Genomic DNA, 24,090 nt, shown 5'->3' with positions numbered 1-24,090 from the left:
AGACTACCAGCACCACTCAGTACCCACACATTAAACTCAACAACCTAACTTAGGCCAAGTTATTACAGCCCACAGGAGACTAGACATGTGCCACAGGCAGGGAATAGGAGGGACCGAGATGCGCCAGTGTCTGAGGCCCCCGCGATGGCAGGGAAATGCGTGAGATACAGCCAGATAATCCTGGCAAGTGACCTGCATCCACACGCTGCTGAGGAAGGCAAAAACAAAAACAAAAACCAACCCATCAGGTCACTGCCAATCTGACTGGTGAAAATTCTTTCCCGACCCCACATATGGCGATCAGTTAGACCCTTAGCATCTGAGCAAGAACCAGCCAGCCAAGCACCAGAGAGACAGACTGCATGGTGCCACCTCAGAGCACTGGCCTTCCCCACCCAATGTCCCATCTCCAGCCATGACCATCCCTGATGCTTCAGGAGATTTTAAAAAACCCACAAAACACTCCAAAATACATTGGGGGAGGGGGAGCAAATCCCTTCCTGGCCCCCCAGCTGTCCTCAGTCAGGCAGAACTCCCACTGATATCAACCTGGCCCTAAATATCCAGTTCACAAACAGGAAAGATTTTATTAGACTTCCAGCTGGAAAATTGCTACTGTAGTACAAATTCTGCCTTATTTTGTATGGCAGCCGCCTACAAAACAGAATCATCTAAATTTAACCATCCATAAAACAGGTCTAGCCACAGGCACTTAAGCGGCAGCGAACCAGCGGAGCAGCGGGGACAGCAGAGCAGCTCACAGCAGGAGTTTGCCTGGGACTGGTAAGTATCCGAGTGTGTGTGTTTGCTTGCTGAGGAAGTATCCGAGCGTGTGTTTGCTGGGAGGGAGCCTGAGTGAGTGTCTGATTGGCTGCTAGCCTGCAGGGGGCGGGCATTAGGGTGTCTGTGTGTTTGCGTCAGGGAAGCCTGGCTGTTTAAAAATAGCCAGAGCCTCGCGAACCAGCTGAGCAGCGGGGACAGCAGAGCAGCTCACAGCAGGAGTTTGCCTGGGAGTTCGCCTGGAGTGAGCCCAGTGAGGCTTACATCTTGCCAACGTCTCTGAGGAAGCTCCGTAGTAGGTAGGTGATATGGAAGGGGGGAATTCAGCTGTTGTGACCTGCACTGGATGTGCCATGTTTGTCTTTCTTCCACAGGACAGAAGCGACTTTGTCTGTACAAAGTGCAAGCTGGTCTCCATATTGGAAGAGAAGATTGAAGGTCTGGAGCAACAGGTAACGACCCTGCGTTGTATACGAGAGACTGAGGATTTTCTGGACCAAACTCAGGATAGCCTTCTAGGGGCACAAAGCTCTAAAGATGTAGAGCAGGTTGCACAGAGGAGCCAAGAGGCCAGTGAAGAAGCTTGGCAACATGTGACCTCCAGAAGAGGTAAGCGGAATGTCCGGGTTCCAGTAACACAGACACAGGTAACTAACCGCTTTCATGTTCTCTCCACAGGTACCAATGCGGAGAGTGGACCAGATGATATGTCTGGGGGGAGAAAGCAGAAGGAGACTCCGCTGGTTGGGAGGCATGAGATGCGATGTCCTGAGGTTGGAGGTTCCACGACCACCACTCCCAAGAGGAGAAGGCGGGTGGTGGTGGTCGGGGACTCTCTCCTCCGGGGGACTGAGTCATCTATCTGCCGCCCTGACCGGGAAAACCGAGAAGTCTGCTGCTTGCCAGGGGCTAAGATTCGTGATGTGACGGAGAGACTGCCGAGACTCATCAAGCCCTCGGATCGCTACCCCTTCCTGCTTCTCCACGTGGGCACCAATGATACTGCCAAGAATGACCTTGAGCGGATCACTGCGGACTATGTGGCTCTGGGAAGAAGGATAAAGGAGTTGGAGGCGCAAGTGGTGTTCTCGTCCATCCTCCCCGTGGAAGGAAAAGGCCTGGGTAGGGACCGTCGAATCGTGGAGGTCAACGAATGGCTACGCAGGTGGTGTCGGAGAGAAGGCTTTGGATTCTTTGACCATGGGATGGTGTTCCATGAAGGAGGAGTGCTGGGCAGAGACGGGCTCCATCTTACGAAGAGAGGGAAGAACATCTTTGCCAGCAGGCTGGCTAACCTAGTGAGGAGGGCTTTAAACTAGGTTCACCGGGGGAAGGAGACCAAAGCCCTGAGGTAAGTGGGAAAGCGGGATACCGGGAGGAAGCACAGGCAGGAAGGTCTGTGAGGGGAGGGCTCCTGCCTCATACTGGGAATGAGGGGCGATCAACAGGTTATCTCAAGTGCTTATATACAAATGCACAAAGCCTTGGAAACAAGCAGGGAGAACTGGAGGTCCTGGTGATGTCAAGGAATTATGACGTGATTGGAATAACAGAGACTTGGTGGGATAACTCACATGACTGGAGTACAGTCATGGATGGTTATAAACTGTTCAGGAAGGACAGGCAGGGCAGAAAAGGTGGGGGAGTAGCACTGTATGTAAGGGAGCAGTATGACTGCTCAGAGCTCCGGTACGAAACTGTGGAAAAACCTGAGTGTCTCTGGATTAAGTTTAGAAGTGTGTGCAACAAGAGTGATGTCATGGTGGGAGTCTGCTATAGACCACCGGACCAGGGGGATGAGGTGGATGAGGCTTTCTTCCGGCAACTCACGGAAGCTACTAGATCGCATGCCCTGATTCTCATGGGTGACTTTAATTTTCCTGATATCTGCTGGGAGAGCAATACAGCGGTGCATAGACAATCCAGGAAGTTTTTGGAAAGCGTAGGGGACAATTTCCTGGTGCAAGTGCTAGGGGAGCCAACTAGGGGGAGCGCTTTTCTTGACCTGCTGCTCACAAACCGGGTAGAATTAGTGGGGGAAGCAAAAGTGGATGGGAATCTGGGAGGCAGTGACCATGAGTTGGTTGAGTTCAGGATCCTGACGCAGGGAAGAAAGGTAAGCAGCAGGATACGGACCCTGGACTTCAGGAAAGCAGACTTTGACTCCCTCAGGGAACAGATGGCCAGGATCCCCTGGGGGACTAACATGAAAGGGAAGGGAGTCCAGGAGAGCTGGCTGTATTTCAAGGAATCCCTGTTGAGGTTACAGGGACAAACCATCCCGATGAGTCGAAAGAATAGTAAATATGGCAGGCGACCAGCTTGGCTTAATGGTGAAATCCTAGCGGATCTTAAACATAAAAAAGAAGCTTACAAGAAGTGGAAGGTTGGACATATGACCAGGGAAGAGTATAAAAATATTGCTCGGGCATGTAGGAAAGATATCAGGAGGGCCAAATCGCACCTGGAGCTGCAGCTAGCAAGAGATGTCAAGAGTAACAAGAAGGGTTTCTTCAGGTATGTTGGCAACAAGAAGAAAGCCAAGGAAAGTGTGGGCCCCTTACTGAATGAGGGAGGCAAGCTAGTGACAGAGGATGTGGAAAAAGCTAATGTACTCAATGCTTTTTTTGCCTCTGTTTTCACTAACAAGGTCAGCTCCCAGACTGCTGTGCTGGGCAACACAAAATGGGGAAGAGATGGCCAGCCCTCTGTAGAGATAGAGGTGGTTAGGGACTATTTAGAAAAGCTGGACGTGCACAAGTCCATGGGGCCGGACGAATTGCATCCGAGAGTGCTGAAGGAATTGGCGGCTGTGATTGCAGAGCCCTTGGCCATTATCTTTGAAAACTCGTGGCGAACGGGGGAAGTCCCGGATGACTGGAAAAAGGCTAATGTAGTGCCCATCTTTAAAAAAGGGAAGAAGGAGGATCCTGGGAACTACAGGCCGGTCAGCCTCACCTCAGTCCCTGGAAAAATCATGGAGCAGGTCCTCAAAGAATCAATCCTGAAGCACTTAGAGGAGAGGAAAGTGATCAGGAACAGTCAGCATGGATTCACCAAGGGAAGGTCATGCCTGACTAATCTAATCGCCTTTTATGATGAGATTACTGGTTCTGTGGATGAAGGGAAAGCAGTGGATGTATTGTTTCTTGACTTTAGCAAAGCTTTTGACACGGTCTCCCACAGCATTCTTGTCAGCAAGTTAAGGAAGTATGGGCTGGATGAATGCACTATAAGGTGGGTAGAAAGCTGGCTAGATTGTCGGGCTCAACGGGTAGTGATCAATGGCTCCATGTCTAGTTGGCAGCCGGTGTCAAGTGGAGTGCCCCAGGGGTCGGTCCTGGGGCCCGTTTTGTTCAATATCTTCATAAATGATCTGGAGGATGGTGTGGATTGCACTCTCAGCAAATTTGCGGATGATACTAAACTGGGAGGAGTGGTAGATACGCTGGAGGGGAGGGATAGGATACAGAAGGACCTAGACAAATTGGAGGATTGGGCCAAAAGAAATCTAATGAGGTTCAATAAGGATAAGTGCAGGACCCTGCACTTAGGATGGAAGAATCCAATGCACCGCTACAGACTAGGGACCGAATGGCTCGGCAGCAGTTCTGCGGAAAAGGACCTAGGGGTGACAGTGGACGAGAAGCTGGATATGAGTCAGCAGTGTGCCCTTGTTGCCAAGAAGGCCAATGGCATTTTGGGTTGTATAAGTAGGGGCATAGCGAGCAGATCGAGGGACGTGATCGTTCCCCTCTATTCGACACTGGTGAGGCCTCATCTGGAGTACTGTGTCCAGTTTTGGGCCCCACACTACAGGAAGGATGTGGATAAATTGGAAAGAGTACAACGAAGGGCAACGAAAATGATTAGGGGTCTAGAGCACATGACTTATGAGGAGAGGCTGAGGGAGCTGGGATTGTTTAGTCTGCAGAAGAGAAGAATGAGGGGGGATTTGATAGCTGCTTTCAACTACCTGAAAGGGGGTTTCAAAGAGGATGGCTCTAGACTGTTCTCAATGGTAGCAGATGACAGAACGAGGAGTAATGGTCTCAAGTTGCAATGGGGGAGGTTTAGATTGGATATTAGGAAAAACTTTTTCACTAAGAGGGTGGTGAAACACTGGAATGCGTTACCTAGGGAGGTGGTAGAATCTCCTTCCTTAGAGGTTTTTAAGGTCAGGCTTGACAAAGCCCTAGCTGGGATGATTTAACTGGGACTTGGTCCTGCTTTGAGCAGGGGGTTGGACTAGATGACCTTCTGGGGTCCCTTCCAACCCTGATATTCTATGATTCTATGATTCTATGATTCACTTCAGCACACAGCTGACTCCGTGCCCCCATGCTGGTGAATCAGTAGCGGTGTCTCAGGTATACTAAACTGATGGCTTCCAGGAGTGTACGTAATACAGGAATGGGTGCATTTATGAAAGGCTATGTGCCAAGCTGCCTGCACTGAGACCTATTTTCCAGAGGAGATTACGTTTAGAGAGGCACATCCTGAATGTGGATATGTCAGGGAGCCGCGTTTGAATTATTGCCATCCTTTGTGGTAAAAGCTACGTACACTGAAAAAGGCTGCTATTGCTTTGCTCAATTAGAGGGTTAAGGAATTGGGTTAACTTTCTTCTGGTTTGGACTTCTGTAGGACCAATGCACCCAGTGATAATTTCTCAGTCTCGTAGGTCTGGTTTGGATGTATTACAAGTAGTGTTTTTCCTGCACTTTAGTTACCTCGACACTCCTGAAACACTTAAACAAAAAAAAAAACCCCCACAAAAACCTGGCTTTAATACTGGGGAAAAAACCCACTCAGCGTATCAGTTACTCCATTGGACTTGTTTTGCACACGCTGTTTCAAACAACATAGGAGCAACAGCTTTAGTTATTTTTTAAGCTAACACTGCTCAGAAATGTAATGATGCTTTTTTTGAAGTCAGGCAGAGAATCCTAACTCACCAACTGGAAAGCCTACTTCAACATGGCTGTGCCCGGCCCCTCCATATTCACAGTTCTCCAGCTCCGCAATAACCCGAATGGCACTGGAAGTCAGACTGGCTGCTGCCACCTCTGCTACTCCCACCAGTGTTTTACCCAGTGATAGCTCGACAAACCCCAGTTTGCCAGATGCTGGAACTGGATTACAGGGGATGGATAGTTTGATAATTGCCCCGTTCTGTTCTTTCCCTTTGAAGCATCTGGCATTGGCCTTTGTCAGGATACTGGGCTAGGTGGACCATGGGTCTCACCCAGTCTGGCCAGTCTCATGTTCTTATTCTTATGAGCCTGTTGATGAGCCAAGACATCTATACTGGGCAGGAATCATTCCCATGTGAATGCAGCTTTTATTTCAAAATTGACCTGACCGCCTTTGTCAGTGCTGGCCAGTTTATGAGCCCCAACCCACAAGCTGTTGAACAGCTTCCTCTCCCAGTGAAGTCAGTGGGAGCTGAGGGCTCTCACCCCCTCAGAGGTAACATTCAGTACCTTGCAGGACTGGCTCCAACGTGACAAAAGGCAGCTTGCCAGGAGCCAGCAGGCTGCACCTAGTTTGCATGTAAACACACATACCTTTTAAAACCAAAGCATAAGCGCACATAACCCTAGTATTTACATGTTTTCTATCCATCAGCAAAGAATTGCCTCTTGGCTGAGCCACCAATAGTAAAAACTGCAGATGATCCATTTTATCATGGCCTTCAGTTACTGGCACGGCTGGTGAAGGATGCAATGAGCTTACTCAAGCAGCTTTTTGGGTATCCCTGGCGTAGATAATTGCTAAGAAAATCTTATTCAGTCCCACACTCAGTGCCTTCTCACCCTTTCTCATTCAGCAGCTTCTCCATCTCGCTGATGTAACATTCATCACAGATGGAAAGGTATTCCAGCACCAGCTTTGCATCCTTCTTGTAGGCCTTGCCAATGGCTCCCTTATTTGCCTCAAACTGAACAACACTGGCTGTTTTGTACAGAGCAGTTAAGGAAATACAGCTTAGAGAACACTCTGACCTGACACTTTCATTAGTTCATACTGGGTAACAAATGTAATTACGGCAGCACCTACAGAATTTGGGTCCATGTTTTGTCATCGTATCTTATTCAGTGCTGACACCGGTTTGAGAACTTACCTCTGAGGGACTGTTCACTTCCTGTTCTATCAGTACTTTAGATCAGCATATACATGCATGAATATGGTTGCTATTAGAGCAAGGATAAGATTTTTACATACTGGGCTGGTTTCTGATCTCAGTTACACCTGAGTAATCTGGAGTGACACCTATTGCTTCAGTGTAGTTATTCCAGATTTACACTGGTGCACCCAAGAACAGAATCTAATCCAATATCTTCAAGAAAAGGCCCACCAGGCCTTCCCCACTGACCCAGAGCCAGTCGCGGCTCACCACCTCGGTTGAAACATACTGGATGGGTACCAGGGCAATCTGGGAAGCAGTCCCTCCCAACCCCCTGAAGGTGACAAATGGGGATGGGAAATCAGTGGTCCTGAGCCAGCGGAGAATCTGGCAGGTCGAATCCTCTGAGCAGACCACACCCGCTTACCTTTTAATGGGTTCACAGCCTTCTTTAAACACTCCAAAGTTCTTTCGCAAGTAACTGATATAATGTTTAAAATGTGCATGAAAACAAACAAATCGAAACACCAAGGAGCCAGGAAACAAACTTTGGTCTGTATTTACTTTACTCACCCGAGTAAAATTACTCATCTGCTGAAGTCTTTGCTGGGTCAGCCCCAAAGATATTCATTACACTTCTGTGAGCATCAAGGTCATCTGATTTAACCTAGACACTCACTCAAAGGTCTAACTTTGACCAGACCTGAACAGGCCTCAGGACATTTCAGTTTCAGATGCTACCTAGCTTTAGGGAGAACTGTTTTATTCACAAAGGATATGGGTTCTTTCAGAGGCTTCTCAGCTATCAGCGGAACTTTGGTGGCTCTGGCGTGGCAGGAGAGGTCATAGCAGGAGCGATCAGCACAACCAACAATCTCGATCCAACCCTAGAAAAGCAAAAGCGGAAGCTTTTAACAGTCTGTTTTTTTGTTCGCTTAACCATGAAACATGTTTGTATGCCCCTAAGCCCGCCGTGCTCCCAGGCCTGGTTTTGCTACCTAATTAGCTCTGTTATGATAAACAGCATTAGTTCTATCAGCTCCTCCCTAATCCGAACAGCCCTCCATTTGCTTTGAGAAGTAACCAGTTATGTAATATACAAGGTGCATATACATGCAGGGCCAGGTTCACTACCAAGGCTCGTGAAACTACACAGACTTATGCCAGCAGAGGACCTGGGTAACAGCGTACATTTTTTATATTCACGTAAGTGTTCATGAGATGGGCTGAGTAACTGGGTATCACTGAGGCTTTTATCACTTCATGAGCTTGGGGCAGAGTAGCCAACTTGCCTCTTTACAACTCTCAAAGATGCCATGCTTAAGAGCTGCTAAGTAACATACGATTCACAACTGACTGAAGCATTTCCTTGCATACGTTCATGTGTGTGGAAAGGAAGAGTCTGTAAACGAATTAATTTGCACAAAGCACTGCCCATGAATTCCAAATATGTTAGTAAAACCAATGAGCTGTTTGGTTTACAAAGTGGCCATAAATGAGACAAGGCATGTTGGTCTTCTCCATACATTCTGGTGTGCATGTGCGCGCACCCACATGTACATGCAGTCAAAATCTGCTTGCATGAAATTCTAATTGCCAACAGAAGGACTCAAAGGGTATGTCTACACAGCAATCAGAGGTGTGAATGCAGCATGTGCAGACATACCCAAGCAGGCTCAGCAGATAGCCCAGATACCACTGGCAGCACAGGCTAGCCATTCAAGTACACATCAGGATCCAGGGCAGGCTTGTGCAGCTTCGCTGCTATTGCTATTTGAGGTAGCTAGCTCAAAGTTTGCTTGGATATGTCTAGATGTGTTACATACACAGTGTTGTTGTATCCGTGTTGGTCCCAGAATATCCGAGACGCAAGGTGGGTGAGGGAATACATTTTATTAGACCAACTTCTTTTGGGGAAAGAGATGCTTTCGTGCTTACACAAAGCTCCTCTTCAGTGTAGACATACCCGAAGAGGATGTGTGTACAGGAAACATCCCTGTGCTCCAACACATTCCATGCAGGAAAGTCCTACAGACTTTCACAGGGAGGAAATTAATAGGGTATGACAGAAAAACCTATAAGACATAACAGACAATGATAACCTTTCTACAGAATTTTTAAGCCATTCTGTAGAGTTATACCCCTGCTACAGAATTCTGTAAGTTGGTTTAAACATTCTGTAGGAACAGAGAAGGATTTCAGTTCTACAGGATTTTTTCTATGAAGGGATTATATTCAGTTTCAGGCAAGCTCCAGTGATTCTTGAGCTTAAAAGTTTGGTACAACTTTACACATAGTAACAACATGCATTAGTGAGCTGTGATGACACTACTGATGGCCAACCCCACAGCTACTTCAATAAGGAGTTGAGATGATTAGTGTTCAGCCAGAACACTTGTATTTTTACCCACACAGAGCCAAACCTGAAGATTCGTACTCATACCTTAAACTAAAGCAAACTCCTAATTAACTGAACCAGCTATCCAAACCTAGAAGAGAAGAAGCCTGGATTCCATGACCAAGGAGGTCCCTTCCAGTACTGTATTCCTAAAGTCCCCATCCTGTAATGAGGTCTGCATGGGCCTTCCCTTGGGCATGCAGAAACCACCCAGTTTGGACCTCTTGACTTCAACAGAGCCTCTCGCAGGGATCTGCCACGAGACGCTCACTGCGATGGTAGGGCCTATGTTCGCAGTGGCTGGCAGAATCCCATCGGCCTTCTGACCTTGTCTTGTGATTCAATTCCATGGAGTTCTCAAAGTAGTTTCAGCAGTCTGAGAATTAGTGGACCACATCCCACTTGAAAAGACTAGTCAGGTGCAAAGAGGGCTTTACTCTAATGGGAAAAACTGCTCATTCACCCTACCCAATTCCAGCCAAAGGATTTGATCGGATTCTCTTACACGTGAGGCTTCTTCTCTTTCCAGTCGCCATAACTGATCAATAGGAGAGCCCCCTAAGATGCTTCCATTCAAAAATATCACTGCTAATTAATATAAAGCCCACCATCGAGATTAATAGAAGTAGCAATAAGCTCTCTAAAATCAATAAGGAGGGTTTAAAAATCTGCTACACCCCTAACAAACCTTCCTGTTCACTTAAAAAAATATATACACACAAGATCTTAAAAGCCCAACAAACAATCAGAGGAAAGCACAGTGTACGCTAAGTCCTGACATCACCAAATTCTTTCAGCAGCAAAGGAGAAGCAGGAATGGAGTAGGAACAGAGGTCCTGGGAAAACAGCTCCTGTAGCAGTATCTTGCCCAGCAGCAGGGAGTCCTTTTTTAGCCCTCATAGTCAAAGAGGGGCTGGGGATGGAGCAGGAAGGAAGCTGCCTTGGGCACACAGCTCCAGCAGTAGAGTCTCCTCCATCACTGATTTTATTGGGGTAACAAGCTGGAAACCATAGGGCCCCGATTCTCTTCTCACTTGGGTGCAATTCATATACAACACTTGTGTCCTCTGACTAGGGTTTACATCACGTGTTCCTTCTGCGCGGCGGCGAACGTTCTCCTTGCAGCAGTCGTCCAGCAGTCCACTGCGGTCAATGGAGTTGTGCGAGCATGAAGCTGAGCAGAGAGGAGAACCAGCCTTAAACCTACCTATTGAATTTCTTCACTTTAATAAACAGAGTTGGGAGACCATCTCACTAGCGGCGTGCCAGGCTAGGAACTTATCAGTGCACGGGAAAAGTGCAACTCAAGACCCTGCTGGTAGGTTTAATCCTGCAACTTACATAGGATGTTTTGGACTCTGCATCCCAGCAGTCACAGGCATAATGAGCCATCTCGTTCTCCATATGCTGTCGGAAGCGCAGCTTATCCAGGGATACACCAACCTTCGTAAGGTAGAGGTAGATTCTGCCAATGAAGTAACCTAGTACAGAGTTATTGATCACACCCTAGAGAAAGAAAGAAACACACACTTCTTTAATTTCCACAACAACATTTTGTCACCTCAGAAAGACTGGAGACAGCAGACACTACTTCACTTTCGAGGGACCACTTCTTGCTGCTGCATGTGGTAAACTGAGATACAATAGGTTTCCTGAAACCCACTGCATCATGAGCTCAGTACAGCAAAATCTCTGTACTGCGCAGGAAAATCTCCCAATGGAAGTGCTGCAAGCGCATCATTTGTGACTGAAGCTACTGAACTTGTCATGTAGCAGAATACCATATCACGTCTTTGCACTGTACCCAGAGAAACAAATATTTGACAGTGGGCTCTTCAGTCTAGCAGAGAGAGGTCTAACACGAGCCAACGGCTGGAAGTTGAAACAAGATAGATTCAGACGGGAAACAAGGTGTAAATTTTTAACAATGCGAGTAATTACCCATTGGAACAATATACCAAGGTTTATGATGGAGTCTCCATCACAGGCAATTTTTAAATCAAGAGTGGATGTTTTGCTGAAAGAGGCACTCCGTAGAATTTCCCCAAAGAAATTCCTAGAGTGTGTTACACAGGAGGTCATAACCAGATGATCACAATGATCCTTTCTGGTCTTGGAATCTATGAAAAGGCCACCTTCAAATACTGAAGTTCAGAAGTGTAGCTCTGTAGATTATGGAGGGAAGGTTTAACAATTAAGACAGGGAAACTGGGAGTCAGGACTCCTGGGTTCTGCTCCCGGTACTGCCTTTGCTTTGCTGTGGGACCTTAGGCGAGTCATTCGGCCTCTCTGTGCTTGATTTTCCACCTCTAAAATAGGGTTGCTACAAAGTGACCTCCGGAGGCGTTTTAGAATGCCAGTAAGGCAGTTGGGAACCCATACCTACCAATGCACGGGCCCCATAATGGGGAGAGTTCAAAGAAAAATGATTAGCAGGATTAGAGGGTCTGGAGGAGCTGACTGAGGAGGAAGAGTTCTGGGCCAGATTAAAGAATGGATTGAGTCCAAGGGTCAGGCCCTAAAGAACAAAATATGTAGAGGTTAAGATGAAAAGGAAGGGATAGGGAAAGAGTCTACAAAAGTGTTCTTACTCCCTCCCATCACTTCTGGCCCCACCCCTCCACAGAGAGATCATTTTGGCTGCTGGGAATTTGAGCAGAGTTATTTATGAATCATCTTTAGTTATATTGACAGTTTGTGTGAGGTTTTGTTCTTTTTTATTAATTTGCAAGACAAACCCCTCCCATGGGCTACCAGTCATCTCATACCATCAATACAACACGATCACCAACGTTCCTAGTATCAACAAGGAATTGCACCAAAAAGTCTCCAACATGTACAGACGTAACAGTATACTTTTATACAACAGTGCATGTTATTTACATTGTGGTAATGCCTAACATCTCTAGTCATGGACCAGGACCCCATTGTGCTAATCTCTGCACAGACAGAACAAAAAGATGGCCTCCAACCTAATGGATTTTCAATCTAAATGGGTTTCTGTATTATATTAATCAGTGTTTGTTTTTAGGTGACCAGTCGTGTTCTCTCTTTAACTCACTTGGATGAAGAATCAGGGTTTTGGGGATTCAAACCCAACACACACATATTGGTGCCAGGTGATGCAAAAAGGGGGTCTGGATTCTCAGGCTGCCCCCAGCCTTTTAGCAGGTGTTGTACCACTAACATGCTCCCTCTCCCAAAAACTAACCTAGAAGCCTAACCTATGCGACAGTGCTACCTGACTGTGTCCCTTCAGTACTGATGAAGGCCAGATTTTGATCTCACAGACGCCCAGGTGGAGTAACTCCACTGGACTCCATGAAGGTATTCCTGATTTACACGTCTGGAATTAATTTACTCCTGCAAGCATGCTATAGAATTAAGTTGTGAATGGTCGTTCAAGTAACATTACCTGCTCAACAGCATCTCCCAGACGCATCATGTGGGCGGACTGCCCGCTGACCTGGGCTTTGGAGGAGTAAAGGAAGATGTGGAGATCTGCCACGCTCTGGAACTTGGGGTGATACTTTTCACTGGGATCCACAAAGTGCTCAATTTCTGCCATGGTGAATTCTCTAAGCAGAATACAGAGCCAGATGCTAGGATTAATGCCTATTCTGCATATAAACAACCATCACACTTCCCACAAAGAACCTTTCCCACCAGCCTTTTCAATGTGCTCTAGCCTGTTAAAAACTCAAATCAGGAGTTTAAACACCAACAAGTGCAGTACCAAGGGAACAGACTGAGATTAGAAAGCACGCCACTTTTCTTCAGATGTTGGAGGTTCCCCCCCTTTAGCTTCTATTAAAAGGTACCTACAAACTCTCTTGGAAGCCTTTAGGCCAGGGGTTCTCACTGGGGGTTGTGACCCCTCAGGGGGTCACAAGGTTATTACATGAGGGGTTGCGAGTGGTCAGCCTCCACCCCAAATCCGCTTCACTCCTGCATTTATAATAGTGTTAAATATAAAAAAAGAGAGTTTTTAATTCGTAATACAAAAGTTTGAGAACGACTGATTTAGACCTTGGTTATCACATCACTGACTCAGAGGGAAGAACGCCATCTACTGAAAAGTCAAATCCTTTCCTAAATCATCTGTGTCCTCTGGAGGTCTCCCACCCAAGTTACGACCTGACCTCACCCTGATAACGTTGCGAGATCTAGTTAGAAACAAAGAGAACAGGAGGGCTGAAAAAACTTCAGTGCCAGTAATGCCACTGCACCCTACCATAAAATGTCACTATGTTAATCAGTTATCAATTTTACAACATGCACTGTGTGTAACTGCAGAGTAACTCCACTGACATCCATCAGAAGCTAAAGAAGTTTCAATCAATCAGAGATCAGAATCTGGGTCTGCGAACCAGAGCTGCAATGCCAAACATACCAGGAGACAAGATATCTACATAGAAAGACACAGTTTCAATACTAAGGCCATCATTAAAAAGTGAAATGGGTCCATTTTTGGTTTCCTTACCAAGCTTTTATGAGCTCTGTCAGGTGGGCAGGTTTCTTTTTCTTTTTTTAAAAAACTAGCCACGCACAAAGTGATCAGCTTAAGGGTAAGCTCCTCAAAGCTTTAGCTGCACAATCTCTCACCCACTGAAGTCTGTGGAAACTCCATGAACATTTTAGAAGGTACTCGTAGTGCATTCTAGGGCATGGAAATTGAATATTCTACCCACTTCAGATGCCACCTATTGTAAGCAGAAGGCTTTGAAGATCTCTTGCTTGACTAATGTCCCGTAGCACCTTATCTAAGAGATAAAGTCCGTTTGTTCTTTGTCATATGATCTAAGGTTGAGACAAAAAAAAAAAAAACTACTCCAAGTTCTAACCATGTTTTAATGCCAAGTTTTCATGCCTACTACAAATTCTTATCAATGTTTCTGAAGCAAGAGTCTCATAACCAAGATACTCTTTGCCAGTAAACTCTGATTACTTTTTAAGGCGTTTATTATGCAGCTACTAGGAGCCTTTTACAAGGCACAAGACATTCTCCCAAAGAGCAGGGTGGACAGAAAATCAGTGAAAGAGACACTCGGGTCAGAGGGAGTTTTGATTTTTCCCAGAGGCAGCTGATCACCTGCCAGATGTTCTGTTGGGGGAGAAGGTTTGCAGTACCTGACTCTGATGAGGCCAGAACGGGGTGAGATCTCGTTTCTGAAGGAATTTCCAATCTGGGCAGCAGCAAAAGGCAGTTTGCCTTGGTTAAATTCCAAAAGGCGTTTGAAGTTGAGGAAAATTCCCTGTGCAGTTTCTGGCCTCAGATAGCTGGAAAAAAAACAAGACATAGGTGGGTGAATGGATGGGGAAGCAAGACAAACTTTATTTTGATGCAAAAAGGAGGAAGCCTTGTTTTATCTCAGGTCTCTAATTCCAGGCACAAAACATCAAGGCAACATGCTCTGTAGTTCTCAACAGCAGCAACAATGCGGAGTTCATCAGGAAACCACAGATTATAAACAAGCATCCAAGGTTTGTTTTCCTTAGAGCACCAAAGGCTGACTCAGGTGCTGCATCTAGGGTTCAAGGAGAGCAGGGAATGGTCCACTCATCTTTCTGATTGCAACTCTTTTCTTATAAATTCAGGGGCCATGCTTATCCTCTCTGTACCCCTCCAATACTGGCATATATGGAGGTGAAGCAAGTCCAGCAATGCTGCCCTTATGAACCCCAGCAATTATAGAACCCTCCCTGGGTAATTACACACACAGATTAGCTATGGCCTCATCTTTGTCTAAGATCATTTAAGGCTTCCGGTGCTAATGCTTACATAGCCCACTGGTGAGTGGGTGTTCCATGTCCCGCTCTGTGCCAGTCCACAGAGGATGAGTCTGTTACAGCCTCAGCTGGAGAGCCTGGATCTTTAGCTCAAGTTGTAGCAGCCCATGCTTTTAGCTCTGGAGGTCCCCCGTTCAATCTTTGGTGCATCAACCAAGATGGCAGCCACGGACCACACACGATAGCTACCTTTGCTCAATAATTAACATTACAACAGACTAGCTTCATGCCCCTTCCTGTTAGTCAGAGGTCACGGACACCTGTGGAACCAATAACGTTCTGTTGCATGGGGAACAGGAGTCCAGGCCTTGCACAGGTGGCAGCCCTCCCTGCTGCAATTCACAGGGCCTTGCTGCCCCATGCCATACAGTTTAGCCTACATCCACCAGCCACTACGGCTTCTCAAGCAGAGCAGGAGTACAAAAACTGCATGGGCTACTACAGCCGTGATGATCCTCCTCACCTTAAGAGACTATTTTGCAATAGCAGCTCTAGAGCAGCCTGGGGGAAAGACTGGACAGGAGTGATTTGCAGAGGGAAGGCTGCCTGAGATGAAATGTGGTTTGTTTTCCATTTCGCATGGACCTAATTTCCAATCATGGGCAATGGAAAATTATGGTCACTCTTAGCCACATGCCCAAAGAAAACAGGCAGCATGAGGCTGCTACCTACCCCGGCATGTTTCCTCCAGGCCCAATGGAGGTCTTGAACATCAGATTGAAAGACACAGGCGGGGACAGGTCGTTCCCTGTGATGGGAGACTTCACGTTGTAATTCACAAAGAGATCGGCGAGCTCTTGCTGACTGTAGTTGTCCAACTAGCAACAAAGCACAAGTATGGTTCTTTTAAAATTACAAGGCAAGATTGAAGCAGTGACGGGTTGCCCCCTTTCCATCTATTATTAAACATGAGGTCAGGGACACCCTGGAAGAGATTGTTTTAGGACTGGAACCCAGTATTTTATTTGAGGTGCAGGCTACGGTTGTAGCAGGGATGGAAGAACAAGTTTTGAAAAACCTATGGGCCCACGTTAACATCCGCTGCAGCCCACAGCCTTTCAAGGCTGCACTCTTTTTACAAGTACAAGCTCTGCTAGGGAGGTTGGGTATGAAGTGTCAGCAGAGTCATAAGGACGGCACCACCACCTACAGAGAACCTCCTTCTGAACAGTTCCAATCAAACCAGCCAGAGCATGAGGGAGACAGAAAAAAGGAACTGCTGGGAAGGAGAAGAAGAAAGTCAACTACAATTTCTGCAATGTTTTGCCTCCTTTCAGGTCTTCTTCCTTCCACAACCCTGTAGTTACCTGATGCACCAGACACAACACATGCCAAGCATCACACCTTGCATTATAGCACTGCGGAGCAGATCTGCAGCAGAGAAGCTGACTGCAGCAGCAAAGAAGTTCCACAAGAGGCCTGCCTACTAGCTCTATCAGCTACAGCAGGGGACAGCACAAAGACAAACGTAACAGGGTCAAAGTTCACTGCGGTACTGTGGAAGAGTTATTGACCAGGACTCTGTGATGCAATACACAGTACTATATCTGGAGTCATAGCATGTGGCTGTGAAAGCACTTATTCTAAAAGCCATGGGAATGAACATTAAAAGAACAAAAACTAAATGAAGACAAATCTCTACATACTGCAGCCCAGGAATGTTAGCCTGCAGCACTAACCATTCTAATGGTAAACAAGAGCAACCGCACACTGGGATTCTTATAGAGAAACAATTCCCAAGTGTTTAGAGACACCACTGCAGGTTTTGATCCAATACAAAAATTATTTAAAAAGCTACCACCAAACCTTACAGATATAATTCTTGTCCCTCGCATCTGGCCCAAATGGCTGAGCCTTGTGTGTGAGTGGGGAGCAGGGGGCTCAACAGGGGTGCAATCCTCCTCACTAGGCTGGCCACAGAGAATGTTCTCTGGACAGATCTGCAACCGTCTGGCTGCAGAAGCACACGAGACCAGTCTCTCTCTGAAGAGCAATAGGTGGTGGATGTGCTTAACCAAAAAATCTCCTGTACTTAGAGGCCCAGTGAGCCCGATGAAGTAATGGGCACATTGGGTACAGACATGTGAGCAAGGTCCATAAATCCTGCCCCTGGTTACAAAGTGACGCTATAGCGACTTTGATACAGACAGGACCCTCTGAGCGGTTTTCCAATAGAAAATTTCCTTTCAGGAAAGCAGCACCTTAATAAGTATATTTAAGAGATCGATGTGCATATAGGGGGATGTGCTTTATTTGGACATTTACATCTAATGCTATAGCCCTCATGTCTGCTTGAAAAAAAGTTGCCCATGGAAAGTTAACAGATGTGGGAAGCGGCATGTGCTTATTCTCTTAGGGAAATGGGAAAGGATGCCACTCTTGGATGTTTGTACCACACATCATGTCTGCCACGTCCTCTATCAAGTTTTCATCATCCTTTGTTCAAGCACTGACCTGTGTTAAAACGTTTTCCATTTCGGTCTTTTTCTCAGCTGTACATTTCTTGTCAGACATCAGCTTCTGCAAGTGAGCTACAAGTATTGGAAGTAGGGAATCAGTTCACATTTGAGCAATATCACTGAACCACTCTAACCCTAAAACTAAATGAATCAAGAGGATTATAAAGCATGAGAGTGCATATACATCCCACCGGACAAAATGCAATGGGCCAGATTCTCAGCTCATGTGAATCACTGTAGCTCCACTGAAGTCAGTGGGTTATTCTGATTTACGCCAGCTGAGGATGTGGCCCAGTGTTTCCAATTTATCATTTCTGACATTCTCTAGCTTTCTGTTGAGAGAGGACATGATAGGGTATGTTGTGTATATTTAGCAAACAGTTCCTGTGTCACTCTTTCCTCCCTCCACCCCTTATTTTAAAGGCACTCAGGTAAGGGACGGGAAGCACGAGAGTGAAATCCATTCCCGTTTCAGAGAGGCTTTTCCTTCTCTTGTGTGTTCATGCACATACATACGAATTCACTGCTATTGGCTTGTATAGCCTTTTCTTTTCTTATTAAGTGTCGCGACCCTCCACAGAACAAGTTATCAGTGGGGAGTGAACCCAGGACCTCTAGATCCAAAGTATAGATTTCTACCCTTGAGCAAAACGATTTGGTCCACTAGCAGACAGTAACACAGGTGGCTTTCCTCTGTGGATCAGCCATAGAGGGGACATACTCACTCTTGGTTAGCATGTTACATAAAGGCAAAGAAAATATTAAGCTGAATATTCTGAGACCATTTCTTAATGCTAGTACCTATTAGATGCAGAACAATATTGCCTCGGGAATAACGGAAGCCCCTTTGGCATGAGCCATTTAAAGCTAGACTGCACCCATCCTTCACTTGACCAGGGGATGGACAAGACGCAGATCTGTTCCTTCTCCAATGTCTAGGATTCCATGGTTTGTGTAATACAAATCAATGTCAAGAATCACACTGATTTTTCAACCTGAGAAAATGCCCAGGGTGCATGTTTAAAACCCCCAATGTAGGCTAGATTCTAAGCATATCAAGCTCAACAGTACCCTTGAAATGCCTCTTCCACGAAACAAGTGCAGTCCAGCAGCTTTGTCCTGCAACAATCTCTCTAGTAAATTTAACCTGAGATTCGATCAAAAAGCAAGTTTCAGCCAACACCAGAACAATAGGAAAACTAAGACCAAAGCATGGCCTTTATATGCTTTGTTTAGATTTGTTAGATGGAAGGTCAGGCTTGTTATGCAGGAAGCCAGACTAGATAATCCAACGATCCCTTGTGGCTTTATCTATGAATTATTAGAAAATAAAAATGAGATCTTCGTTGTATGGTATTTCTATTAGATGAAAGTCATTCCACAGCAGAGGTCCCATGAATCATTTTAGACCTTAAGACAATGTTTAAATGGGGTGGAGGGCTTGCAAGGGTCACCTACACTGTGGTGACTGTCTCCCTTAGTGAACCATAGACATTAATATGCAAGAGACTTACTAGGTCATCTCGTCTATCCTCAATAAGCACGGCATTCCCCTATGGAGCATAAAGCATTCACAAGGAATCTCTCAGGCAGTCCTGGCCTCAGAATGTACCTTTTAAGAGATGATCAGCACGAAAACACTCCCCATTTTTCACATCCTTCACCATGAAGTCAGCAAATTTTTCTACATGGCCAGAGGTCCTGGAACAGAAGACACTACTTTAGAAACACATATTGTCACTTGACAACACCAGAGTAGCATGTGAGCCCAGAGAGAAGACCGACATTGAAGAGATCTCCTCTAAACCAAGCAACCAAAGTGCAGGCTCATTCTTGCTTCAGTTTATGGACCCGTATTTAGTAGTTTCCTCATTTAGAAATTGTCTGTGGCCATAAGGATCCTTGAGAAAGCCTGGATACCCCCTGAATCCATTTTAGGTTAATACGTTGGGCCAGTAAAATAGCACCACGTTCTCTTTCGTTTACTGCATAATTACTGGAGCAAGATAAGGATGCATTTGTAGGGGAACTCGATGGGTTGGGTGTCCGGCAGTGGCATTTGGACACTCCCTTTTCCGCCATTGGTTTGAGTGTGACCCAAGCTGTTACCAGGTGAAAGCCTTTACTATCCAGTGCTGATTCAGTGACCCATCTCCATGGTCTCAGCCCAGTTCCCAAAAAGCATCCACACCACACCATACAGCCATGAACATACTGAGCATCCTGTCCGGCAGTTTTAGCAGAGGTGCTAGGGACGGGAGAAGTATGGAGACTGAATTACACTCTCACCCTTCGAGGTGTTGCCTCCAGGGCAAGGCTGAGGCACACTTCGGGAGCTGTATAAGGCCCGAATTTTGTATAATTGTTTTGCTGCTTTCTGTGCTCTACCTGTGCTGTGGGTAAACAAAGGACTTCAGTCTCCACGGCTGGTACCATTCACCAGTACTACAGCTGTACCATGAATGGGTAGTAGTGGTTTCTGCCATGCTTCCACATGAAGGAGGAAGCAATGTCCAGTGGTTAGGGCACTAATCTAGAATTTGGAAGATCTGAGTTCAAGTGCCTGCTCTGCCAGACTCCCTGTGAGACCCTTCGGTAAGTCACAGTCTCTGGTCTTCAGTTCCTCCATCTGTAAAATGGGGATAAAAGCATTACCCTAACTCATAGGAGGGTTATGAGGATAAATCCATTACAGATTGTGGGGCTCTCAGCCATTACGATAATGGGGCCCATATACAAACCTTCGGTAGATATCTACTTGAACAGCAGCTTCCACTAACTACCTAGCTAAGTGAAGCCACCTAGATATTCTGCATTGCTACAAGGTAACAGGGTAGCAAGCTAGATGACCTAGTCTCATATTCCTCCGGTTAATTTTACAAGGGCTTGGGAAGAAATCTAGCACTACCAGAAATGAACACACGCTGCAAGAGAGAAGGGTCCATATTTACTTCAGAACTGGCTCTGGGGTGAGCATGGTGCAGTCTATCTCTAGAATCTGATCCTCCTGTATAAAGTGCTGCCTCCAAGCTTGGATAATGTTGTTCTTCAAAGCACATCCAACAGGCCCAAAGTCATACAGGCCACTAACACCTACAAGAGAAGTAAAATATGGGTCACACAATCTTACACAGTAGTTTGTTTTGATTAAAAAAAAAAAAAAAAAAAATCAAACAAAACCCCAAAGCCCACCAACTACAACGTTTCAACTTTTAGGTGTCAGTCCAGGGTTATTTATTGAGCACCCTCCGAATACGAGCTGCTTCGTACGAACTAGAGCGAAACAGGCTCTGCCTTCGAAAGCTTACAATGGGAAGGACTGATCCTGGGAAGTACTGGAAGTGCTCAGCACCTACAAGAATTGGGCCCTAGGTGAGGAAGTTAATACAGTTCAGTCCCACAATGCACTGGGTGATCAGCTTGTGGCCAAAATTCAACCTGATTCAGATACATGTTATATAAATAAACAAACCACACTTCCCCCTCCAGTGGATTATTCCTGGGGAGTGTGTGGAAGAAGTGTATTTGAAGGCGGGAGCTGAATACAGAGAGAAGATGGACACTTGTATACTCTGCGGAGAAGCTGTACTGTAACAGAATGCATCCTTCATACACCTACCAGCTTATATTTAATGATGAAAGGAGAGTAGCAAATATGTTCCAATGAAAGAAAAGCGCAAAGGCCCAGACTGTTGGCCAGTAAACGCCACACTGAAAATTTACTCTGGAATCTGAGGTCACACAGGAAAGACATGCAGTCTAACAGACAGTGCTACTCTAATGCAGTGGCTCTCAACCTTTCCAAACTACTGTACCCCTTTCAGGAGTCTGATTTGTCTTGAGTACCCCAAGTTTCACCACACTTAAAAACCTACTTGCTTACAAAATCAGACATAAAAAACTACAAAAGTGTCACAGCACACTACACCAGAAAATTGCTGACTCTCTCATTTTTACCATATAATTAAAAATAAAATCAATTGGAATATCAATATTGTACTTACATTTCAGTGTAGAGTATATAGAGCAGCATAAACAAGTCATTGTCTGTATGAAATTTTAGTTTGTACTGATTTGGCTAGTGCTTTTTATATAGCCTGCTGTAAAACTAGGCAAATATCAAGATGAGTTGATGTACCCCTTCTGCATACTCTACGCATACCCCTAGTTGAGAACCACTGCTCTAATGGATACTGACATCTGATTATCTGAAAAGGTTGGACTGCCACATTTAGCCACTTGCTCAGTGCAACTCCTTGACAAGAGTTTCACCACAGTAACAGGATTGACGGCAGCGGCAGAATCTGGTATTTGAGTGATGTTAACATTAACTTGGCCAGGAAAATTCAGAGAAAGACGTACAGATATTAGGAAAGAAGGTAATCACTTGGCTTGTAAAAAAATCCCCAGCCACCCTATTACCATTAGTTCCCTGGACAGCTCATATTCTCTCTCTGATCTTCCTACTTGCATTCCAAAAGCACAAGATGGAATTCACGCCCACACATACTTGAAAGAAAAAAAGGTGACTTTCAAGAAGTTTCAAGACTGGGTAAAGCCAACTTTCCAAAAACTCACTGATATTTCATAGTATTATTATTAAGGCTACGATTTAGTCACAGGTATTTTTAGTAAAAGTCAAGGACAGGTCACGGGCAATAAACAAAAATTCACGCTGCAGAGGGGGGTGCCAGGAGGCTGCTACTGGGGCCAGTCACAGCACCAGCTGCCAGGGATCGCCAGAGCAGTGGCTGCTCTGGCCGCCCAAAGGACCGCTGCTCGGGCTGGCCATGTGGCCACTCCAGCAGCGGCCAGCATGGCTGGCTGCAGGACCGCCTGAGTGGCTGGCTGCAGAGCTGTTCCAGTAATGACTGGTGCGGCTGGCCCTGGAACCAGGTGCTTGGGTGGGCCAGGGGTCAGCCACACCGGCCACTGCAGAAATCCCGCAAGTTGTGGAAAGTCAGGGAACCCATGATTTCCGCGACCTCTATGTCAGACACGGAGCCCTAATTATCATCATCATCATCAATGTAGCATGCCAGGTGAACATGGCACTTCAAAATCATGTAGAGAGACACTCTACCCTAAAGGGATTAGAATTTAAATTGGTTTAAGCGTGTACCTCCATAAATAGCAAAAGCTTGATCATAGAAAAACCTCCGCTTCAGAGTGTCCTCCATTTTAGTTCTGTCCACAATATCATCCTTGGGCTGCAATGCCAGCTCCTGTAAAACAGGCGGGGAGAAAAATAATGGTTCCAGTTACTGGCAGTAAAATGAATCCTTCCTCAACCACCATTATGGGACAAAATGACCTCTGTTCGAAAGTAGCCTTCACAGGCACCTCCCAGATCGGGACGTTCAAACTGGAAGATATGTGCCTAACTGCTAACGTGAATGCCCAAATGCCAGATTTAGCCACCAAGTTTGAAAAGCAAGCTCTGTGAGCTTGAACATTTGCACAAGTATTGGAGGTTCTGGATGCTACCAGGATTTTGATAACAAGGATTATGAAGAGCATCCATGTTGTGATATGTTGAGCAGAAATTTCCTAGCCATTTGTACAGTGAGCAATGACTACTTCTAAAGCACACTTCCTCTGAGACACTTGGGGTTTTGGTATAACAAAATATAAACTATAGTTATCAGATGTCTAATGGTAGCATTTGACTGAAGACTAGGAATATGTTTTATACCATCTTCTTGTTATCGGAATTCAAATATCAGACAGAGCAAATACAATTGCATGTATTCCATATGATTACTGTAAAACAATGCTGGTAATAAAAAACAACAGTTTAGACTCCGAACATATGCCTTAGATGTCACTTGCACCATTAAATTTTAATAACTATTATCAACACACATTATAACCAAAGATATGCAGAGAGAACACCTACTTTTCATTAAACAAGTGTATAGGAATTTCAGTCTTCCCACTTAATACAGATTCTTATACCAAGCCCATTCGCTGTGATATCTGAGCACCCACCCCACTCATTATTAACTGTTTTTTTTCCCCATGAAGACATTTTAGCAACTGAATCTATTCCGACAAACGATTTACAGAATTTTTTGTTTCTAAAACAACTAAATAAAGTGGACAAAGGTACTCCGGCAAGGTTTTAAAACCTTTTACTCTGAATGTTCTTTGGCTTAGATCACTAACTTAAAGAGGAATGGCCAGCGTTTTCAAACTTGGGTGCTTGCAGTTAGGTACCTAAAGCCACATTTAAGTATATAAACAAAAGAGGCCTGATTTTCAGGAATGGTAAAGCATCTGCAGCTCCTGTTGACTTCAGGCCAATAGGGCCCTACCAAATTCATGGCCATGGAAAGTGCATCACGGACCATGGCATCTGGTCTTTTGTGCAACTTTACCCTATACTATACAGATTTTACAGAGACCAGCGTTTCTCAAATTGGGGGTCCCAACCCAAAAAGGAGTCACGGGGGAGTTGCAAGGTTATTGTAGGGGGTTGTGATTTTGCCACCCTTACTTCTGCTCTGCCTTCAGAGCTGGGTGGCCAGAGA

At 45.6% G+C, this 24,090-nt stretch overlaps 1 protein-coding gene across 1 annotated transcript in view; it reads right to left on the bottom strand.

Moving 5' to 3' along the window:
* GARS1 (glycyl-tRNA synthetase 1) overlaps positions 1 to 24,090 on the bottom strand; it is a 43,163-nt gene that overhangs the window by 11,441 nt on the left and 7,632 nt on the right. The window contains exons 3-12 of the mRNA XM_038391927.2: positions 22,680 to 22,782; positions 20,509 to 20,650; positions 19,170 to 19,258; positions 17,553 to 17,629; positions 15,771 to 15,916; positions 14,439 to 14,588; positions 12,724 to 12,886; positions 10,650 to 10,814; positions 7,690 to 7,797; positions 6,600 to 6,745 (exon numbers count right to left, since the gene is read on the bottom strand). Of these exons, the coding sequence (XP_038247855.1) occupies positions 6,600 to 6,745; positions 7,690 to 7,797; positions 10,650 to 10,814; positions 12,724 to 12,886; positions 14,439 to 14,588; positions 15,771 to 15,916; positions 17,553 to 17,629; positions 19,170 to 19,258; positions 20,509 to 20,650; positions 22,680 to 22,782 (1,289 nt within the window). The remainder of the gene's footprint in view (positions 1 to 6,599; positions 6,746 to 7,689; positions 7,798 to 10,649; positions 10,815 to 12,723; positions 12,887 to 14,438; positions 14,589 to 15,770; positions 15,917 to 17,552; positions 17,630 to 19,169; positions 19,259 to 20,508; positions 20,651 to 22,679; positions 22,783 to 24,090) is intronic.

Source organism: Dermochelys coriacea, chromosome 2 (genome assembly GCF_009764565.3).
Source record: "Dermochelys coriacea isolate rDerCor1 chromosome 2, rDerCor1.pri.v4, whole genome shotgun sequence".
In the NCBI taxonomy this organism is placed as follows: Eukaryota; Metazoa; Chordata; order Testudines; family Dermochelyidae; genus Dermochelys; species Dermochelys coriacea.
Note: the sequence above shows the minus strand (reverse complement) of the source record. Positions and strands in the feature narration are given on the sequence as shown.